Source organism: Grus americana, chromosome 28 (genome assembly GCF_028858705.1).
Source record: "Grus americana isolate bGruAme1 chromosome 28, bGruAme1.mat, whole genome shotgun sequence".
Classification (NCBI taxonomy): Eukaryota; Metazoa; Chordata; class Aves; order Gruiformes; family Gruidae; genus Grus; species Grus americana.
The window spans coordinates 4,634,176-4,658,604 of record NC_072879.1 but is presented as its reverse complement, the minus strand read 5'-3'; the positions used below and the strand labels follow the sequence as shown (position 1 = coordinate 4,658,604).

At 56.7% G+C, this 24,429-nt stretch overlaps 3 protein-coding genes across 9 annotated transcripts in view; 1 reads left to right on the top strand and 2 right to left on the bottom strand.

The window, feature by feature from the left end:
- The first annotated feature begins 755 nt into the window (after positions 1 to 755).
- Positions 756 to 8,290, top strand: DUS3L (dihydrouridine synthase 3 like). Of its 2 annotated transcripts, none has more exons than XM_054805809.1 (13): positions 756 to 814; positions 1,631 to 1,940; positions 2,431 to 2,991; positions 3,640 to 3,681; positions 3,780 to 3,932; positions 4,029 to 4,145; positions 4,499 to 4,564; positions 4,652 to 4,762; positions 5,024 to 5,120; positions 5,681 to 5,756; positions 6,069 to 6,257; positions 6,343 to 6,471; positions 8,099 to 8,290. In XM_054805809.1, the coding sequence occupies exons 1-13, from the start codon at positions 771 to 773 to the stop codon at positions 8,169 to 8,171; spliced, it is 1,968 nt and encodes a 655-aa protein (XP_054661784.1). In that variant the 5' UTR covers positions 756 to 770; the 3' UTR covers positions 8,172 to 8,290. The 2 variants fall into 2 exon arrangements, with proteins under 2 accessions (XP_054661784.1, XP_054661785.1); XM_054805810.1 differs by lacking the exon at positions 756 to 814 and adding an exon at positions 832 to 889.
- Positions 8,291 to 11,767: 3,477 nt separating this feature from the next.
- Positions 11,768 to 13,957, bottom strand: LOC129197468 (la-related protein 6-like). Its single transcript, XM_054805965.1, has 3 exons — positions 13,794 to 13,957; positions 13,316 to 13,523; positions 11,768 to 12,769 (listed from the first exon to the last, which is right to left on the bottom strand). The coding sequence occupies exons 1-3, from the start codon at positions 13,955 to 13,957 to the stop codon at positions 11,768 to 11,770; spliced, it is 1,374 nt and encodes a 457-aa protein (XP_054661940.1).
- A 2,303-nt stretch (positions 13,958 to 16,260) lies between these two features.
- Positions 16,261 to 24,429, bottom strand: part of RFX2 (regulatory factor X2) — a 59,144-nt gene continuing 50,975 nt past the window's right edge. For 5 of the 6 annotated variants that reach the window (XM_054805580.1, XM_054805583.1, XM_054805584.1 and 2 more), the window contains 7 exons: positions 23,313 to 23,464; positions 22,319 to 22,416; positions 21,520 to 21,669; positions 20,751 to 20,959; positions 20,255 to 20,408; positions 18,532 to 18,574; positions 16,261 to 18,377 (listed from right to left, as the gene is read on the bottom strand). In XM_054805580.1, coding sequence (XP_054661555.1) covers positions 18,268 to 18,377; positions 18,532 to 18,574; positions 20,255 to 20,408; positions 20,751 to 20,959; positions 21,520 to 21,669; positions 22,319 to 22,416; positions 23,313 to 23,464 — 916 coding nt within the window. In that variant the 3' untranslated portion in view covers positions 16,261 to 18,267. The remainder of the gene's footprint in view (positions 18,378 to 18,531; positions 18,575 to 20,254; positions 20,409 to 20,750; positions 20,960 to 21,519; positions 21,670 to 22,318; positions 22,417 to 23,312; positions 23,465 to 24,429) is intronic. The other variant, XM_054805586.1, reaches the window with a different exon arrangement.

The following is a 24,429-nucleotide window of genomic DNA, read 5'->3' as shown; positions in this document are numbered from 1 at the left end:
CGCAACAGGAGATGGCCCATCCCCTCAGTTTAGGCTGAGCACCTAGCAACTGGGCTTGCATTTAGTGATTAAAAATATCCCAAAGACACCAAAAAACCCCACACCAAATGCTCTGCATCTCTGCAGGGAGCTCCACCTTCTCCAACTGACAGCCATGAAGAGGCGGAAGAGCCAAACCCTCTCCCCAAAATCAGGGAAGCCCTCAGGAGTCACCAGAGCCCAGGGGTGCTCTGTCCCCAGCCCTCCAGCCACGACGAGCCCTGGGACAGCAGCGGCTGTTAATCCCTGATAACCCCCATCCCTCACAGGATGCCACCCAGGACGTGCTCCACAACAGAAAGGAGCCACCACAGGGGATGACGCCTCTCCCGGGTGTGAGGGCCACACGCCAGGCTCCCCTCCCCACTAGAGCAGCCGTGACACGGGGGGGGGGGGGGGGCGCTGCAGGCAGCCCCTCAGCCAGCCCTGACCCCACGGCCAGGCCCTTCCTGGGGGCCTCCCCCAGCAGACAGGCCCCGGGTCCCCCACCTGCGAGCCAGCGGGCTCAGGGCCCCCCACAGCCAGACAGACACAGCCCTCGGCGGCGCTGCTGCCCCGCACGGAGCCCGGCCCGGGAAGCGGAGCGCAGCAAACACACCGTTCTCTCGCCCGCCCTCCCGCCGCTGTGAGGCGGCCTGGCCTCGGCCGGGCCTTTTATACTCGCCCCGAGAGACTCGCGCCCCCGTCACGTGGTCCCGCCCCGCCTCCGCGTCATCACCGCGTGCGGCAGCATGGCGGCGGCTGTGGCCGCGGGGGTGGCGCCGGTCCGCGCCCGGTGAGTGCGGGCCTGGGGCTGCCCCGCCCCCGCCCCTCCGGCCCCCCGGGACGCGCCCCCCCGCCATAACCCCCGGTGCGTTTCCGACCTGTCCGTAACCCCCCGGGTGCGTGCCCGGCCCCTCCATAACCCCCCCGGTACATGCCTGGCCTGTCCATAACCCCCTCGGTACGTGCCAGCCCCTCCATAACCCCCCCGGTACATGTCGGGCCTGTCCATAACCCCCCCGGGACGTGTCCGGCCCCTCCATAACCCCCCGGTACATGCCCGGTCCCTCCATAACCCCCCCGGTACATGTCGGGCCTGTCCATAACCCCCCGGGACGTGCCAGCCCCTCCATAACCCCCCCGGTACATGTCCGGCCCCTCCATAACCCCCCCGGGACGTGCCAGCCCCTCCATAACCCCCCCGGTACATGTCCGGCCCCTCCATAACCCCCCCGGGACGTGTCCGGCCCCTCCATAACCCCCCCGGTACATGCCCGGCCTCTCCATAACCCCCCGGGTACATGTCGGGCCTGTCCATAACCCCCCGGTACATGTCCGGCCCCTCCATAACCCCCCGGTACATGTCGGGCCTGTCCATAACCCCCCGGTACATGCCCGGCCCCTCCATAACCCCCCGGGATGTGCCAGCCCCGCCATACCCCTCCCCGGTGTGTGTCCAGCCCCGCCATACACCCCCCCACACCCCCGGTATGTACCCGGCCCCTCCATCCCCCGGCACCCCCCACCCCACCGGCACCCCCCTCTCCCCCGGTCCCGGGCACCCCATTCCCACCCTCACTGGGGTCACACGGGTGCTGCGGCTCCGCAGGTTCCTTGCCTCCAAGGAGCAGTTCCATGCCTACCTGCGGGCCAGGGGCGAGCCTGGCGCCCAGGCGGGCGGCAGCGGTGAGGAGGAGGTCGAGAAGGAGGAGGAGGAGGACGGCAGCTGGCAGAGCGAGCCCCCCGCCAAACGGGCGAGGTCGGAGGACCTCAGTCAGGATGGGGAAAACCGAGAGGATGCCGGAGCGGAGGAGAAGGAGCCCCTGGAGCGGAAGCGGGCCCGGGGGCAGAACAAGAGCAGGCCGTGTATGAAACCCACCCGCTACGAGCAGAGCAGGCTGTGCCCGTCGGTAACGCAGGTAGGGTGCAAGGGCCCTGCTCCGCGCCGCGCTGGGGCGGGGGGTTTGGGACCCCGGTGGGCTCTTCCTGCTCAAGGGCTGCATTTGTTTTTAAGTCTAGGAAAGCGTGGTCAAGAGAGAGCTGCACCAGGGCGAACTCCCGGCAGGGATGGTGTAGCAGGGGGCTGTGCCGGCAAAACCGCCTCCGTCGCCCGGCCGGGAGAGGGTGAAGCGGGATGAGCTAAGTGGGACACGTGAAGTGTCAGCTTCCGTGAAGCGGTAGTGCTAAAATGTCCCCTCAAGCGGGTACATCACTGCCCTTCTATGGCACGTTCCGGCAGTCGGCTTCCTGGGAGCGTTTCACGGGGCACCCGACGGCCCTCGGGGCGTGGTGGGTGCTCGGAGCGGTTCTGGGCCGGGGCAGACCCAGGCTCAGCTCCCTTGTGCTGGAAGGCCCAGGCGCGCCCGGGCAGGCAAGCAGAGGTTTTCACCTCCTCCTCCTTGTTTTAAGGGGTGCGCAGAGAAGTGCTACTTTGGCCCACGGTGCCGCTTCCTTCACGACGTCAGCGAGTACATGGCCACGAAGCCAACCGACCTGGGGCGCAGCTGCGTGCTCTTTGAAACCTTCGGCAAGTGCATTTACGGCGTCACCTGCCGCTTTGCCCAGGCCCACCTCGGGGATGGCTTCCAGAACGTCGTCAACACGGACTTGGCCAAGCAGTGGGAAGGGAAGTTGCCGGTGAAGAACAACCTCTCCAAGGACCTCCAGCACCAGCTGCGCAAGAGGAAATTTAGCTTCAAGAAGGCTGATGAGTACCTCCGTGGTCTGGCCAAGCCCCATCGCGATGGTGGGAAGGGAGGCAAAGCCACAGGGTGCTCTACGGAGGAGCAAGAGGCGTCCAACTGCGCAACACCCCAGGAGGGCCTGGGAGACAGCCCTGAATGTGCTGTGCTACCAGAGCAGGGAGAAGATCCCAAACCAGACGCCTTGCAGAGTCCCAGCCCCATCAAAACAGCAGGCCCGGTGACAGATGAAGACATTATAAAGCTGCGGTCGTGTGAGAAGAAGAAGGTGAGCAGGGAGAGTTTGGTCAAGTGCTGCCATCTCTCGTGTACCTGTCAAGTGGTTGAGATTGTGCTTGGGAAGACCGAAGAGACCTCTTAGCTGGGTGAGAGGCGGGCAGAGGACAGAGCTGCCTGGGGACCGCGTTACTGTCATGAGGGGAAGGATGCAGGAAGGTGAGCTCTTGGGGCTGTGGTGGTGTCCTTGGAGGGGTGAGAACCAAGAGCAGCTGCAGCCCCTTGCGTGTGAAGGAGAGCAGGGGCTGAGCTGTCAGCGAGGGTGGAAATGATCTGCGAGGAGAGCCGAGGCTGGGCTGGTTGGTCTGTGTGCACCGCGCAGTGCTCTCCTGGGGTCAGAGCATTGCTTCCTTCCTCTCCTCGTCACCTCCATCCTTGCATCCATTAGCCAGTCTTGCATCCCTCTGTATCTGTCACTGCTTTGGGTTTTCTCCAAGCTGAGCAGTGAAAACAAATTGAGCGGTTCCAAACGATACGGTCTCTTAGAATAGCTGAGGTTCTCGAACAAAACCGGTGATTTCCCGGGTTTCCCACTGAGTTTTACCCAAGGTGAATGATGAAATTGCTAACTGGGATATCTTTCTGTTTAACCACTGCTGGTTCAGCTATGCTTACGTGCTGCTCCATCCTTGTTTTCCAGTTGGAAATCCAAGGCAAGCTCTACTTGGCTCCACTGACCACGGTAGGTAGATAATTCTCTCCTTTTGTCAAAATTTGCTGTTGCCACATTTGGAACAGAGCAAATTTCCTGACAAACCACCTCTCTGCTGTCTCTTTCAGTGTGGTAACCTCCCTTTCCGAAGGATATGCAAGCGCTTCGGGGCAGATGTCACCTGTGGAGAGATGGCTGTGTGCACAAACCTGCTTCAGGGCCAGTCCTCCGAGTGGGCCCTCCTCAAACGGCATCATACCGAAGATATTTTTGGGGTGCAGGTGAGTGCTGTCATCTTGATAACCAAACAAATGATAACTCACTTCTGGGGAGAAAAGCTGCTTTTTATGTTCATGCAAACTGTCCCTTTTTGATAGCTGGAGGGAGCATTTCCAGACACAATGACCAAATGTGCAGAGCTCCTGAACCAGACAATTGAAGTGGACTTTGTAGACATCAATGTCGGGTGTCCCATTGACCTGGTCTACAAGAAGGTAAGAAGATGTTCTGCAGCACATTTTGCTTCCTTCAACAGATGCTTGTCTTTTGCCGCATCCCCCGCTACCTGCTCTGCTCCTGCCAGTCTGATCCAGAGCTCCCAGTTCATTTATGGGCACTAGACTTCAGCGAGAAGTCAAATAAGCTGTTGAAGAGCAGGGAATGGTTAGCCGTCTCTGCCTGGCTGTGGGTTTATTTTTGTTGCAGAGTCCCCTTTCTCCAAGTCTTGAGCTGCTCCCAGTCTTACCTGCATTCCCTGAGTGGAGGGCTGCTGTTGAGCAGCTCCAAGGACCCTCTTTGCTATGCAGGGAGGCAGAAAGTCTTGACTGTGCCACTTTTTGTCCCCCAGGGAGGAGGCTGTGCTCTCATGACTCGGTCCAACAAGTTTGAACAGATCGTCCGAGGGATGAATTTGGTGAGTCAAAGCACCTGCCGGCAGCGGGAGATGAGCTGGTGGAGCCGACTCCTGCCTCAGCCTGGCCTCACTCTCCCGTTTCTGCAGGTGCTGGACGTTCCACTGACTGTGAAGATACGGACGGGGGTGCAAGAAAAGATTAACATGGCTCATAAAATAATCCCCAAGATCCGGGAGTGGGGAGCATCCATGGTCACGGTACGGGGATATTTGTTGTGGCGTGGGATTGTTGGCCGGTGCCTGGGGAACTCTGCTTGCATGTCAGCCTAGAGCACGATACAGGGGTGACCTTCGCCTTCCCCGCAGCCGAGCAGCTCTTTCCAACACCTTTGACCAGCTGTGTACTACCTTTTAGTGTTTTCTGCTAATAACAGATAAAAATGCAGATGCAGAGAGCATTTTCCTAGATTTTCCTTCCACATTTCTCCAGCACTCCTGTTCTGCCCTTTTTTTCCCCAGCTTCACGGTCGATCCAGGGAACAGCGGTACACGAGGGGTGCTGACTGGGACTACATAGCAGAATGTGCTAAAATAGCAAGCCCCATGCCTCTTTTTGGTAGGTGTTTCTGTTGTTTTGTCACGTGGACTGAAAGTGCTGCATGTATGACTCGAAATATCTTTAAAAAAGAAAAAAATCAGGCTCCCGAGGACGTTCAGCCTGGGAGGAGGGTTGGAGTATCCCTGCTGCTGCTGGCACGATGGAGCGAGTCACCAGCAGCTCTTGTGCAGCCCGGATCCGCCTGTGTGCGTGGGGTCAGGCGTGATGAGCGCTGAGCAGAGGAGGAGGAGAAGGGACAGGCAGGACACAAACCACTTGGTTTTAGCAGGTGTTTTCTGCCTTGGGCACCGTGGCACAGACAGACCCAGCTTAGACCTTCGGAGTGGGAGTTGGGGGTGGAGAAGAAGAGAGGAGAAGGCTTTCTTTTTCCTTGTAAGGGGAACGTTAATCAGAAACATCCCTGGGAGTCTCTGAACATGCACCCCAGAGCCTCTTTGGACAATCCAGCTCTTGGACCCTGTGTCCATTTTTAATTTTATCCCATGCCTGGATTAACTCATTTTGACTTGCCCTCGTGTATCATTTTGACCTTTGGCTTCTCCCTTCCTTCTGGACAGGAAACGGTGACATTTTGTCTTACGAAGATGCTAATCGAGCCATGCAGATGGGTGTTTCGGGAATTATGATTGCAAGGCAAGTGCCTGTGTTTCCCCTTCACTTCTGAGCTCTATTGGTGCAAGAGTAAGACAAGGAATTAAAAAAAAGAAAATGCCTAAACAAACCCAAAACATGAGAAGTTTCCTCTTGGTGAAACTACTCTTTGAAAAATTGGTAAAATCTGTGGGAACATACAGCAGCTTCCTGTTGAAATTGGAAAAAAAAAAAAAAGCAGCATTGGCTGGCAAGTAAATGCTGGAAAGTCTCTTAAATTAGTTGGCATCTTCAGAAGCATCAGTCATGGGAATAACAACACACCTTTTTTTTTTTTTTTTTAATTGGCTCCAGAGGGGCACTCATCAAACCGTGGCTTTTCACTGAAATTAAGGAACAGAGACACTGGGATATCTCCTCCAGCGAGAGATTTGATATCCTCAAAGACTTCACCAACTACGGCCTTGAGCACTGGGGGTCAGATACTCAGGGAGTGGAGAAGACCAGGAAGTTCCTGCTGGAATGGCTCTCCTTCCTCTGCAGGTAATTCTCCCCAGCCGAGAGGATCTGTACCGCAGCAAGCCTGCGCCATTTGAACGGCACACGATGCCGTTGCGTTTCATTGCAGGTATATTCCAGTTGGCTTATTAGAACACCTACCTCAGAAAATTAACGAGCGGCCACCTTACTACATGGGCAGAGACTATCTGGAGACGCTGATGGCAAGCCAAAACGTGGACAATTGGATTAAAATAAGGTAATGAAGCATTGAATTTAATTTAAATTGCTAGGAAGGGATGTCACAGAGCCCAACAAAGTCACTGTGCCTGTGTGCACCCCCCAAAGAGGGGGTGATGACGCTTCCCCATCAGCTTAAGAGGCTGTAAGAAGGCAGCAAGGGTTAAGCAGGGCTTTACTTCAGGGTTTGAGCTGAGCTTGACATGGCCCATAAAGAGCTCGCTCGGTCCCTGTATCTGCTCCAGCAGTACCCGCTGCAGATCTGCCTTCTCTCATGACACGCTGCTCATCCCAGGACAGTTGTAGGAACCAACAGAGGAGGGCGAAATGATGGGATGTCTCAGGCTTTTGGTATCAGATCCCTCCGTGCTCTGCCCGGATGGTCCCACCCTGCCAGGCCCAAGCAGGAAAGCAGTCCCCATCTCCAAGTTAGGAGAGCTGAGCATTTTCCCCATTTTTTCATTATCAGTTTTCTGAGTTCATGCAACAAAGTGCAGGAAACTGGTTTTCCCCACATCTATGAGTCCTCAGGCACTGGCTGGAAATGATTTTGCAAGATCAAAGCCAGCTGAAACCAGAGCTGGAGCAGCCAGCTGCTATTTCCCATCTCATGGAAACAGAGATTAGCAAAAATAGAGCACGGCTACAGCCTTCTCTGGTTTTGCTAATCCTCATCCATTTTGTTGGTACTCTGAACAGCTGCCTAAACCCATGTTACAAGTACACCAAGTTTTGATCAGAATTTTTAAATGCCATTTTTTTTTTTCAGGCGGAACCTGCCCGCATTAGGCTGCACAAAGCTTTGTAACCTGTGGTCTTGGCAGTGCTGCGTAGTGGACGTTTATCACCATAAGAACTCAAAATTCTAAAGCAATTTAGGTTTATTCTTTAAAGCTCATTTTAAGGCGACGCTAACCAGAAGCAGGGTTCTCTGGGCACATTCTATTTCTGGTTTGTGCTGTAGATTCAGGCTCTTGCTGTGCAATTCTGTGCCCTGCTGGGATAGTCTCTCTGTCATGTCCTATGGAAAGTTTTAGCGATGCTGTATTGAACCAGCATCCAGGAAATAAGTCTCCTTGATTATCAAGAAAAATTACTCTGCACTGAAAGTACAATCTGTGTTTCAAAGTGTGAAATAGTTACAGTCTTAGGCTAGGATAAATCTGATTGCAATAGAACTGGCTTACATCATTTTAGGATCTGACCTTAATGCTTTTTGGCACTAACAGGGTTTTGGCTCTGCACAAGCAGAGAGAGAGGTGGGGAGGAGCTTTTCAGAGGCTCGGGTTGATTTTAGGCATATCGTTGCCAGCAGTGAGGCTGGCATTCAGGTCACCAAACTTAGGAACCCATTTCGGCATCGACTCTCGGTGACTCCCCAGCAAGGGCAGCATTGCCTTTACCTGGAGGCTGCATCCCCCCAGTACTGTGGTTCAGGGTTAAAGCTCAACACCGGAGGTGGGTTTGTGCAGCGGCCCTCAATTTTTGGGAGGGTACAGGCTTGGTTTGACACATCTGACTGCGCTCACCATCGCTGTAGAGCCACAGGGCCACGTGACAGCTTGGTGGCTCTGTTGTACTGAATACAAACCTCTTGGGGGGGGTGGGTTATTTTGGGTTTGTTCTTTTTTTTTTTTTTCTTTCAGTGAGCTGCTTCTGGGACCCGTACCTACCAGTTTCACCTTCCTGCCTAAACACAAGGCAAATTCCTACAGATAGGGCCGCTGAGGCCCTTTCCCATGGCATCGAGTCAAGAGGAGGCGTTGGGGTGCTGCGTGTCAAGGAGCGGGGTTGCTCAGCTGTGCTCTGAAATGAAATAAAGTTTTACCTTTTTAGAAGCGCAGTTGCCTTCACGCCCCCAGCATCGGTCCCTGCCACAAGTTACGCAGCAGATGGCCTCGCACAATCTCCCAGCCAGAGGTGCCTCGCTAACAGAGCGCGATCGGTTTAATTAACAACACATGGGCCAGGAGAAATCTTTGGCCTCGCAGTTCACGGCAGGAGTTGTCCCGACTCCCCCATACCACACGCTGTTCACGTAGCGAGAAGCCTCTCTTCTTTTCCTACCAGGATGTCCTTGGTAGTGCCAAATCCCCCAAGTATGAGGAGGGGCTGTACTAACCCAGTCCCTGGGGTCCTGTAGAGCACAAACAGCCCCAGCACCCCATTGTCGGGTGTTGTGCAGAATCCAGTCCTTTTCTGGGAGCACGCAGCAGCGGGTACAGTCTCCTCCTGGGGGTCACGCACCCGGGGAAAGCATGGCCCCCTCTGAGGGAGACCCAGAACTTGTTTCCTGATCAGGAGACTAAAAGACCCGACAGCGCTACTTGAGAGAGGGCTGGGGGAAGACGTGCCACGGAGTGACACTGCACGACCTTCCCTCGCTCCCTCGAGGTCCTTTTTCCTACCTCTGCATCACCCCGGCCATCGCCGCATGCAGACGCACAGGCGATACTCAAATGGATTTGCCGTGGAGGCTGCGGATGGAGCTTGGTCCCCGCACCACTCTGCTGAATCAACTTGTTCTTTTCCCTCTGAAAAACACTAAAGCAAAAATAATTTTTCATCCACAACCCCCGAGAGCTGCCTGTAGGGGCACCCCAGCCCCCCCCGAACCCTTTCCCTCCCCAGGCAGGAGGGGCTGGGGAGGCTGTTGGGGTGGAACACGCGGAGACCCCACATTCCCTCCTGGGAGACGCCAGAGAGTCCTTAGCAGCCAACAGCCAGAACGCAGCACGGCGCCACCACCACTGCGGCTCCCACCGTGCGGCACCCGGGACCCCCCGGCACCCCAGCTCCCGCAGACTTTTCTCCTTCCCCAAACCTTCTACCCCCAAGGTAGGCACCCACCCCGACCCCTGCAGCCCGGGGACGCTCTTGGGGGCAAGAGCGGAGGTGACCGCCGGCCATCGCTCCTGTCTCTCTTCCAGGCGCAGCCAACCTGTGCCCACTGCCCCGCCAGCAGCAGCCCTTCCCCGCAGCCTGGGCACCCTCACTGCACGTGGCACCCCAGGGCCCCCAGGCACTACCACCACCAGGTACGGCACCCCTGGCTGCTCTGCCACCCCGCCGCCTTCACCATCCCCATCAGCCCTGTCCCCAGGGCACTTTTGGCGCAGGGCTTCAGCAAGCCCAGGCAAGCGTCCCTGCTCTCGCCTGGCTCATGCGTGCCCAGGAAATCCAAGTCCCAGAGCATTTCCCCAATGCTTGGGGCCATCTCTCCCGCTTCACCTCCTAGAAGCCAGTCTCCTCCCTGCTTTGCAACCCTGTCCCACCAGCACAGCAGCTCACCCCGCGCGGAGCACCCCGGCCACAAGCTCCCCACGTGCCCAGCACAGAGCTGGGGGATGGCGGCCATCGGGGCCAGCTCGGTGGCTGTCCTTGAGGGCCCCAACCCCCTGGCCCAGCACGGCTCCCTCTCACCCACACAGGTCTGCAGAGGGCTCCATGCGGCTGCTGCTTCTTCGACCCCCGCGTCTTCCACATCCAGCGGACGGTCGCCAACCTGCCTCCCCCGGCCAGCTCCACGCTCAGCCATGGCACCGCTGCTCTGCCGGGTGCTGCCCTGTGGGGGGGCCCCGGGGATGCAGGACCCTCCCGGCCTGGGCAGCCCCTCTGACCCCCCAGGCACAGCCGCCACACCTCGCACCCTACCACCCTCAGGGGAGAGCGGAGGCCCCAGCCCCCCCGGCACTGCCAACGAACATCCCCAGCTACCAGCACGTCGAGGGGCAGCCCGGCCACCCCAACGCCCGCGGCACGGCCACCCCTGCACAGGCACACTGGGGCAGCCATGACCACCCCTGCCCCTCTGCTGCCCCCCACGACCAAGCCCTTGGGGACCCGGCAGGCGACCTCCCCGTGTCCCAGGAGGAGCTTCTCGAACAGGCCCTGAGGCTCTTCGGCTGCTCCCCGGACATGGTGGGGGTCAGCCGGGACAGCCCCGGCAGCGGCCCCGTGCCTGGGGAGCTTGGTGGCACCGGCGCAGCCATCCCCCCCCGCAACTTCTCCTCACTCTCGCTGCCCGAGGAGCTGCCCACCCCCGACGCCATCCTGAGCCCCGAGGAATTCAACACCATGAGGATGGAGCCCCAGGAGCCGTGGGGGGACACAGGGATGGCCCTGCCACCGTCCCGGCCTGCCGTCTGCGAGAAGCGGGGGCAGAAGCGCCTGGCCAAAGCCACCCAGCACAGCCGGCAAGCGCGGGGCTCTGGCAGGCAGCACCCCGGGGTGGGGGGGGCAGGCGGGGAGAAGAGCCACAACAGGTATGGGATGGAGGTGGGGGGAGTGGGGGGCTGGGGGAGCAGGGGTGGTAGGAAGGAGGGGGGCAGGCTTAAAGTAGCTTTGCTGGGGCCTTTTCTCTTTGTTTTTCCCATTAAAAGCTGTTTCTCCAGAACCGCTCGGTGCCTGCGTGGGAGGGAGCACAGGGGGCCCCGGGAAACGGCACCCAAGAGGTGCCAAAGCCCCCGCTGAGCCCCAGACCAGGGCCGGCGAGCCCCAAAGGGCACCGAGCCACCCCAGGGCGAGTCACCAACTCCCCCGTCCCCAGGGGAAGCAGCCAGGACAGACAGGTCCCTGCAGGACAGACACACAAAACAAGGGCTTCGTCTTGCCCACGACCAGCATCGACAGGGCTCGGTGCAAAGCCCTTCACAGCCTCAGGACAATCACCCCTTCCTCAGGTCTCGCCACGCTCAGCTCCGGAGCCTGGCTTTGCCTCACTGCCGCAGCAAAATAACCCCAAAGCACCCCGAGTGTGGCAAGGGGGGAGCCGCAGGCCGGGCAGGGACCCATCGCCCCTTGCCTGGCTGCACCTTGGGCAGCTGCAAGACCAGGAAACCGGGGGGGGGGGGGGAAGTAATAAGAAAAAAAAAAATACTGCACTGGCCAGAAAGTGCCTGGTAACTTCATCTCTCTTTATTGCCCATTTCCCATCCGAGCTCCACAACCTGGGGCCAGTGCAGCCAACGGCACCTTCGGGAAGCGGCGTCACCTTTCCGGGTCTGGCTTGTGGAAAGCACAGAGTGGCAGTTCCCCAGCGCTGGGGCTGGGGGGGCTGAGCCCCTTCCTCAGGGCAGTCCCAGTGATGCCGCTGGGGCAGCGGGAGCCGCTCTGGACCCGAGGCAGGCACAGTCCTGTCCTACCTCGCACGCTGACCTGCCCTGAGCATCGTCCTCACCCCAAAACTCCCGTCCCCTGGAGCAGCTGCACCGCCACCGCCTGCAGCTCTCGGGGGCCACGGAGAATTATTCTGCTCGAGAGAAGGAGGAAAACAAAAGAAAAGAAAAATCCCCAAACCCAAACATAAAGGAGCCTCAGGGCCGGAGGACGAGCTCTCCTCTCCCGATGCTGCTGCAGAAGCCCTTGGTGCCATCGGGGCCATGGGGCAGGCGAAGCACCCCGTCCCGCAGGCTGAGGGGCTCGGTCCCCCACTTCGCTGCCGGGGGATTGCCGAGAGGACGTTTGGCATCGGGAGAGGAGCTGTTACGCCAGGGCGCCCAGGCACCCATCCTGCTCCCCCAGCCGCAGCAGCTCTCGGTGCTGGAGCAGAAGCCGTAGCAGCTGCCGGTGCCCAAGCCAGCCCCGAGCGGAGGGAAGACTTTGCTGGTGAGGAGCGACCCGGTGAAGGCATTGCCGAAGTCGCCAGGCTTGAAGTCGCCGCTGGGCCAGGTGGATGCCAAGGGGTCCTTGCTCAGGCAGAGGGGCGGTGACGCCGGGGCACCGTCTGACTCCGGGGAGCTGCAGAGCAGGGAGTCCCCGATGCCATAGGGGAAGGTCGCGGCTGCCTCCTGTGCCTTCCAACCCATCCGGTCCACCAGCTCCTCCGCTGCCTCCCTCTCAGCCCCAGGTTTCTTCTTGGAGCCCTTCCCGCAGAGCCGGACCACCATGATGCTCTCGCTGCCCGGGCGGTTTTGGCGGCCGAGGTTCTCGAAGGCCCTGCGGGCGCTCTCCAGGCTCTCGTACTCCACCAGCGCGCAGCACTTGCTCAGCAGCTCGGGGAAGCGCGACGTGTATTTCCGCACATCCGAGGGCAGCTTGCGGCCCGGCCGCAGGATGCGGATGGAGGCGATGGCGCCGAAGGGGCTGAACATCCTCGTGATGGTCTCAAGGAAGTTTTTCTGGAGCGGTGGCAGCACGTTCTGCTCCTGGGGCAGCAGCTCCCAGGCCAGCAGCAGTTTGCTGGGGGGGATGCTCAGCAGGGACTCGGGGACTGGGACCCGCCGCCGCACTTTGGTGCCTTCCTCGTTCACTTCCAGCAGCTCTGAGAACTGCAGGGCATAGAGCGTGAGCCGCCAGTCGCGCGTCAGGTATTTCACCTGCGGGAGAGAGGGGGCCGCTGCATCCCCGTGTGTCTCCCCAGGCAGGGGCCACCCTAAACCCATCATCCAGGCAGGCTGCCACCCCATCAACCTGAAGTCACGGCAAGGCAATGTCCCCCTTTCACGTGAGCACCGTCGGGGTCCCCAGTGCCCCCCGGACTGTGGCAACAAGCTACAGCTTCCCTGTACATCACATCACCAGCGCTTCCCTGCAGTGTTTTGCTTAAGGTAATATCTCTCAAAGCAGCCCAGGGCGACCATGGGTGAATCCCAAAGAGGTGAATCCAGCCCTGGGGGTGGTTTGAGGACTGTTCACTGCTTCTCCAACCAGAGAGGGTGGCTGGGGAACTGCTGCAGCAACATTGAAGGCAAAGAGCAGAGCCCTGCACCACCAGCACTGCACCAGGACACAGACAGCTTGAGCAGAGTCTGGACCTCCCCTACACCCCACCGGAGACAGCCAGAGCACACCCAGACACCCACAGATCCTCCACATGAAGGGCCACTTCCCACCCCAGCTGGCCAGCGCCACGGGCTGCCTACCTTCTTGAAGGACGTCAGCAGTTTGATGCTGACAAAGCCCATCTTGTTCTTCTGGACGTGTTTCAGGAGGAAAGCGTCCTTGGCCAGGTTCTCATCAGAGAGGTAGAACTCCACTTGGGACACGATCCTCTGGACCAGCTGCGGGTCAGGGACGGAGCAGTTGCATGGGGGATCAGCCTCCAGAGCATCGCTCACGTCACAGAAGCTCCTGGCAGAGCAGCAGGGACACAGGTATCAGTTGGTGACCTTTGGGATGCACAGCACCGCCTGGTCTCAGCCACAGCCGTGAGACCCTGGGCAGACCCAGGGCCATCGGCTCTGCCCTGGCTCCAGGGGAGCAACGCCAGCCTGCACGCTGCGAGCGCCAGCACTACACCACAAACCTAAACCCATCCCAGACAAGGGACACGTTCCACTGGGGACAAACACAAGGCAAGATCAGGGCTCAGCCCCCACACGCATCCCACTGGCCACGTACCCGTTGAAGCTCTCGAAGTCTTCCTGGCGGAGCAGGGCGAGCGAGCGGCTCCGCGGCGGAAGGAGATGCGACGCCGGGAAGGAATTTCTTTGCACGGGCAGAGAGGTGCTGCAGCTGGGCTGGGAACCCAGCCCTAAGGCCACCCCAGAGCTACGAGATGACATCATCCTTCATCTGGGACGTTACAGAGGAGAAGGGCAGTGCTGGGACGCTTCCTGACCACAGCCAGTCCCAGGGCAGAGCCCAGCTCTGGGCGCCAGCCCCGGGATGGGGGAGCAGAGGCAGCTCGTTGCTGTGTCCTTACCTGCTTGGCAGCGCTGGGCGGGTAGAGAGTCCTGGCACTACATCCTAGAGACCCGCAGGCAGCAAACCCCAACCCTCCTCAATGCCAAACTAAGGCTTCTAAAAAAACAAAGGGGGAAAAAAAAAAAAGGGAAAGAAAGAAAGCAAGAAAGAAAAAGCCCCTGGGACAAGCAAGGCAGCTGGTTTATAAGAGCAGCCACCCAGAAAGCCCCAGTGGGTGGTTATGGACCTGCCCCCACCGAGACCCAGCAGGCTCCAGGTGAAACCTCTCTGCAGGTTAAACAGCCCCAGCTGAGCCCCGGGAGCAGCCGGGCTCCTCCTGCCACCACTGCGGAGCCAGGCCAGGCAGGAGGGGCAGAGGTACTGGGACTGGTACTGGTACCGGTACTGGTACCCAGCGGGGCAGTGAGCTGCTGCCATGAGGCACCTCGGTCCGTGCCTCAGTTTCTCTGTCTTGCGCAGGGACGGTAACAGGCACGTGGAGGTGGAGGGAAGGTTCAGTCCCGGGCACTGTTTGGGCTCCTGGTGCTGCCAGAGTGGCAGGCAAAGGTCCTTCTTGCTGCAGAAATACCCTCCGCCCCAGTGAGAGGGAGCGGAAGAGCCCCAAGAACGGGGTGAAGCCCAGGGAAGGGCACGGCCCCCCGGGAGGGGGTGATGCTGCGGGGCAGGACGGCCCACGGCTTCAGTGCGAGACGGGGAAGGAGGTGGGGGATGAAACTCATCCCGGCTGCTCGAGCCCCGCGTTGGGCAGCAGCAGGAGGGCAACGTGGAGATGGGGATGCTTCTGGCAGGGCGGGGGGGCAGGGCAGGGGGGGGCGGCTGTGCCAGGCTGGGGGCGATGCCAGGGCACGGGGGGGGCTGCGGAGGTGGCCGAGAACCAGAGCTGCCATGTCCCCCGCTGAGCACCTTGCCCCAGCCGCGCAGGGCTGCTCCGGATGAATCCCTGGGCTGGGTCGCGCTGTCCAGCTCAAAGCTCAGCCTGGGACGAGTCACGGGGACCACCGATGCCAAACCGCTTTTGGGATGTCGCAGTCCCCTGGTTTCCCTGGGCTTGGTGTCACCCCCCTGCCACCTCCCGGCTTTCTCTGCTGGTGTGGAACTGCACGGTGGTGAGATGTGGGTGGAAAAGAAAGTCCTGGGGTGACAGAGGTGGCCGAGTGGCCAGGCAGGGGAGCTGGGAACAGCCACGGTCCCTGGAGGGTGGTGGCACTTGGTGGCAGGTGACAAGGAGGACACACCTCACCTGAATTTGTGGCGGAAGGCAGATCCGCTGCCAGTCAGGACGCTACAGGGCTGAACACCCCCCCCCCCCAACACTCCCATCTCAGTCGTCTCTCGCCTGGAATCACGCGTGGTGACGCTGCTGCGAACCCCCAGGTGCGGGTGCTGCCTGTCCCTGTCCTGCCGTCCCCGTCCTTCGCGGGGGTCCCATCGCCCGAGCCCGGCCGCTCCCCAGCCGGCCAGCCCAGCCCCGCAGCGACGCTGGCACCGAAATCCCTGCGGGGACTCGCCCGTCTAGGAGAGGCGATGGAGCCAGTGGCACGGCGAGGCTGGGGGGGGGGGGTTCTACCAGGAGTATTTTGAGCTGCGCTCTGCTTCCCACTTGCAGGCGGGTATGCTCGGGCTCAGGAGGTGCTGCCCGGCTCCCCAGGGGGAAATAACCCCCGTGCTCCGGCCCTGAGGCTCGGTGTCCGAGGAAGAGGCTCAGGCTGGTCCAGGCAAAATCCAGAGGGCGAGTGAAGCGAGCAAGGGGGACACAGGGAGAGAGGCTGAAGCTAAACCTTCCCCTTCCTGAGGGGTCGGAGCAGGAAGGATCTGTCACTCGTCACGTCCCTCTCCCACTGCTCCCATCCTCCATAATTAGACTGGAAGCATAATTAGCAAATGCTTCTTGCGGTCCCATGCTTAGCAGCAGCCTGATCTTTCAGCCTCTTCTCCCCTCCGTGAATTCTGGTGTAACAGGCAATATTACCCCTACGTATCGGCCACCGTTTTGTGGTGAATCTGCCTCCCTGCAGACACCGGTTCCCTGGCAAAAACTTGCTTTAATTAGACTGCACCAGGCAGATCCTGCATCTCCCCCCCGACACTGCAAGGCTGCAGCGTGAGCCTGACATCTCCTTTCAGTGATTAAAGAAGAAATGGGACCACGACAATTATTGTACAGGCCTGAGCACTCGATATATAGTTTATTGCTATTCAGGTTTAGCTGGGAATTTTGTGCATATCGGGTTTAGGTGGTTATCCAGACTCCTTGCACAGTGCTGCAGAGCTCCAGAGCATCTCGTTCGCACGTCCGTGGTAAGCAGAAGGTGGCTGGGTTCGGTCGGTAGCGGCTGCAAAGAAGAGCCAACGCGCCAGCTAAAGTTAATATCACACTCAGTGGGAGCAGGGGAGTTTAAGAGTTGGTTGCTCAGTTGTTTTTTTTAGACCATCTTAGCAGCAGGATCTGAAGTGCGGACTCTGACCCAGGGGAGCATTCCTTGTCGTTATTTACAAATAAATCCACCTTTCTCACTTGGCTCCTGCTACTTTGACATGAGACATTTACAGACAAACATCACCCTGACAGACAACAGCACGGGACAGTAAGAGGGAAAGACGTGCCACTACACTCACTTCCTTTTTACTCGCCATTGGGAATATTTTTTAAAGTGTCACAGCTACCTTAGTACCATTCGGAATGAGTAAATAATATATTTGGATAGAATATACTCTGATATGCGAATGTACACGAGACCCCTGGAAAAGCTCACATCAAATACTTTATCATTAGAAATAATAATAATAAAAGCTATTTATGACACAGCCTTTATTCACAGAAAGATTTGCCCTGGGGCTTTGTTTTTGCAGTTTGGCTTGATAACAGATTCCCCCCCCCACTCTGCCCTGTAGTCCACGTCAGCCCAGACCCCCCAGGACACGGAAAGGGAGAATAAAACCCCCCCGGGGCAGAAGCTCCCCCAGCTCAGCCCCGCGGGAGCCACCACCGCAATGACGCCGCAGGAGAAGGCGAAGCGATACAGCAAGGGGAAATGCCACCGTAGTGTCGAGCATACCCGGGGCCCGTGACAGCCCCTCGCTGCTACACGGGACGGGCTGTTTTATCAGAGTCTGAGCTGCGCCGGCTCGCCCAGAGCCGGGGGGAAGCGGGCACGCCGGCCCACCCTAAGGCACTGCAGTCGCACACCCTCGCCCATGCTCCGGATGCAGCCCCGCAGGCACCTGCACCCTACCTTCGACACGTTAGCAGGACATCAAGCGAGAATTTTACAAAACCCAGGACGCAGCACCAGTTCCCCTCCGCCTGAGTACCCTGGCGAGGCTGGGGATTGCTCGGGCAACGGGACTGCCCGTGCGATTGCCCATGGGCATCGGAGCGCAGGGGGCAACGGACACGCTTTGTGACCGGCTGCTGCTTCCTCAGAGTCCTTTGGTATCTTGAGTTGGCCTGACAGCATCCCAGGAGCGTTCGTGGATCAGCGATGAGACGCCAAGCTGGGGAGACGCAGGAGCGGGTGGGAACTCACGTCCCATAGTCCCAGAGCAAGTACGTGTCCGTCCCAGAGCGAGCATGTGCACCACTCCGCCGGGACCAGCTGGATGCGCAGCCCGCAGCCCTGTCCCCAGGCAGGTACGAGAGAGCTGCGCTGTCCTGCGCTCCCCAGCACAAATTATTTGGCAAAGTCAGGGCCAGGACAGCTCGTCTCGAAAGGCTGGAGGAGAAGGGTCAGGTATTTTTCCTTCCTCTTGGGCACTGATTGGTTCAAGTTTGTATCACAGTGAAGTCTGAGAAGTGGGGAAGAAACCCAAACCACCTTCCCTGAAAGAGAAAGCCTCGTCTGCCTGCCTCGCTCAGGCTGGAGAGGACTGCCTCTCCTAGCCACGCAGATCCGATCCGCAGCTGACCACGGAGGCTTCCATCGCTCAGTAGTAGACTTTGGACCTTCGCCCTCTGGCCAGCAGCCGCGCTGGAGGAAAGCGGGCAGGCAAACCAGCCCCATCCCACCGTCCGCCCAGGCTTACCCCTGGAGCCCTTCCTCAAACAAAAGTAAACATAAAGAGAAACTACGAGGCACTAATAACGCAGATACGGGGAGACTCAGGCTTGCGACCGTCAAACCTGGCTCCAGATGTCTTCGTCCAGCTGGAGAAAAGCTGAGTCCCCGTTTCAGATCTCCTGCAGCGACTGGCCGGGGTCGCTGCGTTCCCGTTTCACCAGCGGCTCCCCCACACTCCGGGAGTCCGTGTCCACCTCGCTGCCCAGGTCACTAATGTCATCTGCAAAGGACAGGTCTCAGCATGAGAGTGGCGACCGGAGGGGAGGAGGTTCTTTCTCCCACCGGAGCAGGGTAGAAGAGCCAGCACGAGGTTCCCCCTCCCACAGCGATTCAACCCTGACCCAGCAGGACTTCCCTTGAGGGAGAGGAGGTACCTTTGTCCAGCAGTGTTGGGGACAGGGATGTGAGGTCACCAAACTGAAAGAAAAAGGAGTTACAAGGTAAGTGAGGCTTGTTGGAGACCCAAGGCGCCAGACCTGCAAGTTGGCATCTATTTCCACGCAATTCTAACAAGCAGCTTACGCGCTCAGGAGAAACCACAAGCATCAGCAGTGCCGGCGGTGAAGAGCAGAAAGTAAAACCAAGCACGTGTTTCGGGGAAAAGTCTGTCACTGCCATTTAAACCTCTAGGCAAACGTCACACACAACAAACATCCAGGGCAGGATCGAGCTCTGGAACGAAGGGAGAAATTTTTCCATCTCCCAGATCACGGACCAAGTGCTGCCACAGACCAAAGGACGGTGCCTTTTCTCCAGCCCTCTGCATCTGTCGGGCAACTGCTCAGACATGTCGGCTATTCACCTCTCCCGGGACCCTACCGCTCTGCAACTCTCTGTAAAGCCTTTGCATTCACGTCAGGAAAGTGCTTTGGCTTGCAACGCCACGGTGCCGAGTGTAACCAGAGAGCTGGGGATATACTGGGTTCTGAAGATGTGCTGTCTCCCTCTGTGACAAGGTCTAAACCAGTAAATTACTGCAACAATAACGCTGAAAAGTCATGCAAAGTTGGGCAGCAGCAGGAAGTGAGGAGAGCAGGAGTTATAAAGCGAGCAACGGAAATGGAAGGACACGATTCATCCTCTCTTCTAGAAAAAATCAGCCTCCTCCTGGAGGACAGAAATATTGCAAGAGTTTAAAGAAGGAAAGGCAAAACCTGAAGGCTGAGAGCCTCCCACAGCTAGGTTTTGCTGGAAGCCACTCGCTGCCTTTCAGGTTTCCTGTAATAAGACTGAGGTTTTGCAGGGAATAGTGGGAACTTGCAGCGCTGCTGACTTGGGGCGACAGCATGGGTCTAACGGGAGGGGATGGGAAAGCAAAAGGCACGCAGTTGATTTGTCTGGCTTCCCTACATGAGCTCTGTGGAAGGAAGAAAACAGCGTGAGCTTCAAGAAGCAAATGAAATCAGTTTTGATCTAACAGCAGTTTCTATATTGCTGTCACGGGTTGATCGGGGCCTTTTAAATCTGGGCATTTGGGAGTGAAAAATTGAAAGTGGCTTCAGCTAGGCAGGACAAGACCTGCCTGCAAACCAGGCACCAGATTCGCTGTTTTGTTAAAAAAATTCCACCCCCCCCCCCCCCCAAACAACACAAACAGCCCATCATTTCTCTTCTCTGAGTCAGAAACGGAGAAAGTGGCTGACGGCACATGTAACTCTGGAGCTCGCAGAAGCCTGAAGAAGTTCAGTGAATGGTACCACTGAAAGCTGCAGGGAAAGTAACTTTTGGACCTTTTTTCGCTTGGTTTAGTTTTTGTGTTTGATGAGACTTTGCTCTGGCAGGAACCCCAGAGTCAGGGTTGGTACCCACAGGTTATGGAGAGAAGCGGGGAGATCCTTTTCCTCCCACCTCCAGGCCTCCGATGCTCAGCTGCCCCAAACCCCACCAGCTCAGGTATTAGCGAGCCAGGAGGGAAGAAGGTGCTCGAGGAGCTGGATCCTTGTGCCAGGCACTCAAAGCAACTCAGTAAACTCTCTGGTCCTTTAGCAAAGATGGTTCTAAAAACACATTCAGGACACAGTGCGGCTTGTGAACCACTCGTGTCTCTTTAAGCGCTGCTTAGTTTGGGTTTGTTTCTAGGGAATAAATAATTCTCACCTCTCCCATTACAGCAATCGGCGTCTCCCCCGTTGCCTGGGCAACACGATGCTCTACCAGATAAAACATGTATTCATCATAGAGCAGGCGAATCAGGTGGAAGGAACCAAAGCTGGCAGCACTGCGCAAAGTGAGGTCACGGATCACCATGGAGCTGGAAAATGGCCGGGAAACAACATATTTGGGTTGTGTTTTACACTTGCGTCGAGGCTGATGGGAACTCTTGACATCATCTTGAAGGTACTGTGGGACGCAGTGCTTTGTTTCTACCTCTAACCCAAGAGTATCAAAGCACTTTAAGAAATTAATTGGTGGAGCATCCTATCCCCATCCTGAAAGGATATAGGAGACACCAGGCTCCCTTCTGTACCAGGGCAGAGCAGCAGTTAACCAGAGTTGCAGGGGAGTAAAGAACCTGGCCTTGGCTTTTCAAGGAGCTATTTACACGCCCTAAGCCTGACGCAGAAATATCTTCAAAATGAGAAAGAAAATGTACCTGTAGAAAGACCATTTCAACAGGAACTGCCTGGCTGCCTTGGGGAAGCTGGGACTGCCCTCGTGATGCTTCAGGACTTGAGTAACAACATTATCCAGCCAACTAGCCCACTGGTCCAGAGAACTCTGTTGCTGCAGAGTGAGCTTGAAATCCTGCTCCAGCTTCTGTACCATGCCTTCCTCGCACTGGCACACCCACGAGGCTTGCTCCTGCTCGGAAAGAAGGGCTGACAGTTACTCATGCCAAGCCTGCATGGTTGGTGCATCCCAACCCAGGAATTCAACTTCATTTCAAGTAGACAAGGACTCCAAACCAGCTCTGAATCATGTCTCCTCCGATCCGTCCAGACCACAGTACAATATTAGTATTAGAGCTACGTTATTGTTGGCAGCACTACTCCTTACAGAAGTTCCTTAGTACCTTCTCAGGCGTTGGAACAGGCTGCCCAGAGAAGCGGTGGAGTCACCGTCCCTGGAGGTGTTCAAAAAATGTGTAGAAGTGGCACTTCGGGACAGGGTTTAGTAGACATGGTGGGGTTGGGTCGACGGTTGGACTTGATGATCTTAGAGGTCTTTTCCAACCTTAAGATTCTACGATTTTATGATTCTCCACTATTCATAGTGAGATGGCAGACTTACCTGGAGAATTAACACCAATACCATTAAATTGTTCATTTAATTGCTTTTTAGTATTGGAAATAAGATGCTGGTTACCATCCTCATTATAGAGTCCCAGTTTGAGACAACATGACCTAGGAAAAGTAAGTTACCTGCACATTGGCAAAGTCAACCCGATTGAGATCGCTGAGCATCTGGTTTATCTGGGAAGTGTTCTGCAGCACCGCACGGGCCGCCTGAGCCAGGTGGTTCAGGGATGTGTATCTCCGTAACGTCTGCGCAAAGGCACTCACTACCCCGACCTGGAACACAACACGCAGGGCACCGTGAGCAGGAGGCCACGGGGCTGGAAGGCAAACTCTTCTCGATGCTGAGCTCAAGCACGCAGCACGCGTCGGCTGGGGTAAACCTGCACAGTCCCACCCGTGCTGCTGGCCAAAGCACACGCGACCGCTCCAGAGCAGCACTTTTGCAGCATCTATTGCATCTTGCAAACAGCCTCTGCATTTCTTTTCTTTAAACTAACAGGTTTTCACGCTCTGCCTCCAGCAGAGACCAGCAAGGTGAGAACAAGCTGCAAGAATCCATGGCTTTGGGAGAGGGAGGGTAGGAGCCTCTGCAATGCCATTCAGTCCATGAGGCACCCTGCGCTTTCTAGCAGGACGGCCTCATTCCACTGCAGAGATTTTTCTTCCACAAAGCTTTATCTGCAGTTTCAGGACACGGGAATGGCTCAATGGACAGAGCATCACCAGCTTCTGGTACGAAAGAATTGCCCTACTTGTCCTCCCACTCCTTGCTGATTTTGGTTCACAATTATTCATTACACCGTGCTTGTCTGGAGTACATGTGGCCAAACCCCACCAGTGATTTCCAATCCCTGCGGAAAACCGCAACGCATGCACACACTGGGTTCATACCCTTGACCTGCGACGTGCTCCCTCTGCTTACCTTAGTCTGGACAATCTGGGGGGGAAATTCGCTCATTGCGTTCATGAGCCACCCTTCCAAACTCTTGGCAAAATTACGAATCGCCTGTGTAAGCGTGCCTGCAAAGAAATCTGCAGAGTTAGAAAGGCTGCTCTGTATCGTCTTTCGGACATCGCTTTCCAGCTGAGGACTGCTGTGGAAAGCACAGCCTCTGATCTGGTTAGCTGTGATCTCAACTCAGCATCAAGGGAATCAGCTGGGGCCTGAGATGCACTCAAACTTATTCTCTAATGTTGTTACTCAAACTTAATTATTCCTTATCCTTTTCTTATTCATGGTCCTTCTGAGCGTTTTCCAAATGTTGAAATATGCTCTTTAAAGCCACGTACGTGTCCCAGCATGTAGACTGACAACAGCTCAGAGGGACGTGGCTTTCCAGTACTTCTCCAGTCTACGTCCGAGTCGAGGCCTCGGGGAGACTGACACACGCACTTCACCGAGGAGCCAAATCGGAGAGAAAACCCTCAATATCGCACCACTAATCTCCCAAACAGAGGCTGACCCCAAATTTCCAGGAGGTGTAGTAGGGGGCGGGATGGTCCTATGTAAACAAAGATACTATCTCCAAGGAAACATCTCACAAGGATTAGGTGTGCTTACTCGTGCACTAAGTCTATGCTTTTACCTTGACTCCTAGCCAAAGTCAGGAGATGCGATATGCAATAAAACCAATTTTAAAAAGCATGGGAATTTCCAGGGGCCACAAATACCGTTGACGCAGAGCAATGCTGCAGGAGGAATATTGCTGTTGCCATAATATTTTAGCTTGTATTCAAAACAAAACCGTCTAAATCAGCTTTTACAATGGAAATCTTTGTGGCAAGTGGTAGCCAGGCCGAGTGAGTCATGGATCGCTGTCAGACACAACATCCCGTGACTCAGCCCGGTGAGGAGCAGGAGCTGAGCGGGAGTCGGGACCACTCGTGCTCTCCTGCTCACGCCGCAGGATACTCACTGGGCACCGGTCTGAGCACGTCTGGGATGAGAATCTCCACCAGGGCCTGGTACAGGATGTGATCGCAGCTTCTCATCCATTTGAGGATGGGTTCGTATTTGCACAGAGTGATCAGCTTATCTTTTGGGAGGGTGCCTTCGTGTTCTTCATCGCTGTGGGAGCAGGAGGAGGAGGGAGGCAGCATTAGCAGCAGGTTTGCATTCAGTGCATTCACTCTCCCTCTCAATTTCTAACCCCCAGTTTTCAGCAGAAAAAAGCCATTCATGTTTCTTTCAAAAGGAAATGTTTGATCATTTGTACAAGTCTTCACCGACTCTGCAAGCGCCTCTCTGTCCATGGGGCCAGAGCTCTGACCACAGTTTTCCCTCAAATCCGTATCTCCCGGTGCTTGGCCTTGGACTTCTTCCATCTTTAGCCTCAGTTGCCTTTCACACACTCGTGTTCGTGCGTTGGTGGGAATTGTACTTCAGCACGGTTATTTCAGCAAGCAAAGCCTTCACTGGTGCCTCCTTACAGACCCAGCTATTTCCAAAACCTTCACACCTCTCTCCTCTGCTCTAAACCTCCTCAGCTGTGGCAGTGGGGACAAAATGTTTGCAGCAAATGTTTTTTGAGCAGATTAGCTGGTATTGACAGATTCTACAAATGGCTTCAAGGTGTTTAACACCTGCCAACGCTGCATGTTTTCAGAAGGAAAAAGATTTGGTGTGTTGGGGAGAACAGAGCATATTGTCTCTAACTGAATGAGGTCAATCAAGCCTGCATTATTTTCACTTTATAGATGTATGGAATTTTTTCCTGCATGATTCAGGCGTAAGATAGTTCGTTATACAGCAATTAGAGAAAACTGAAGCCTTAACGCACTGCCAGAGCATCAAAGCAGAGCTACAAAGGCACTACACTGGGAACTGGGAATTTGCGAGGGACTTTCCCCGTGCATTACATCGAAACCATTAAAGCCAAGCCTTGGACATCCTATAACGAGGTACTCAGCCTCTGCCTGAGCAGTTTGAGTAACTGAACTCCACAGGCATACTCCTAGAACACTCACACGGAGAAACTGGCCATCAAATACCTAAACTTTCTGTTAAGTGGAACCATATTCTGCATTTTATCC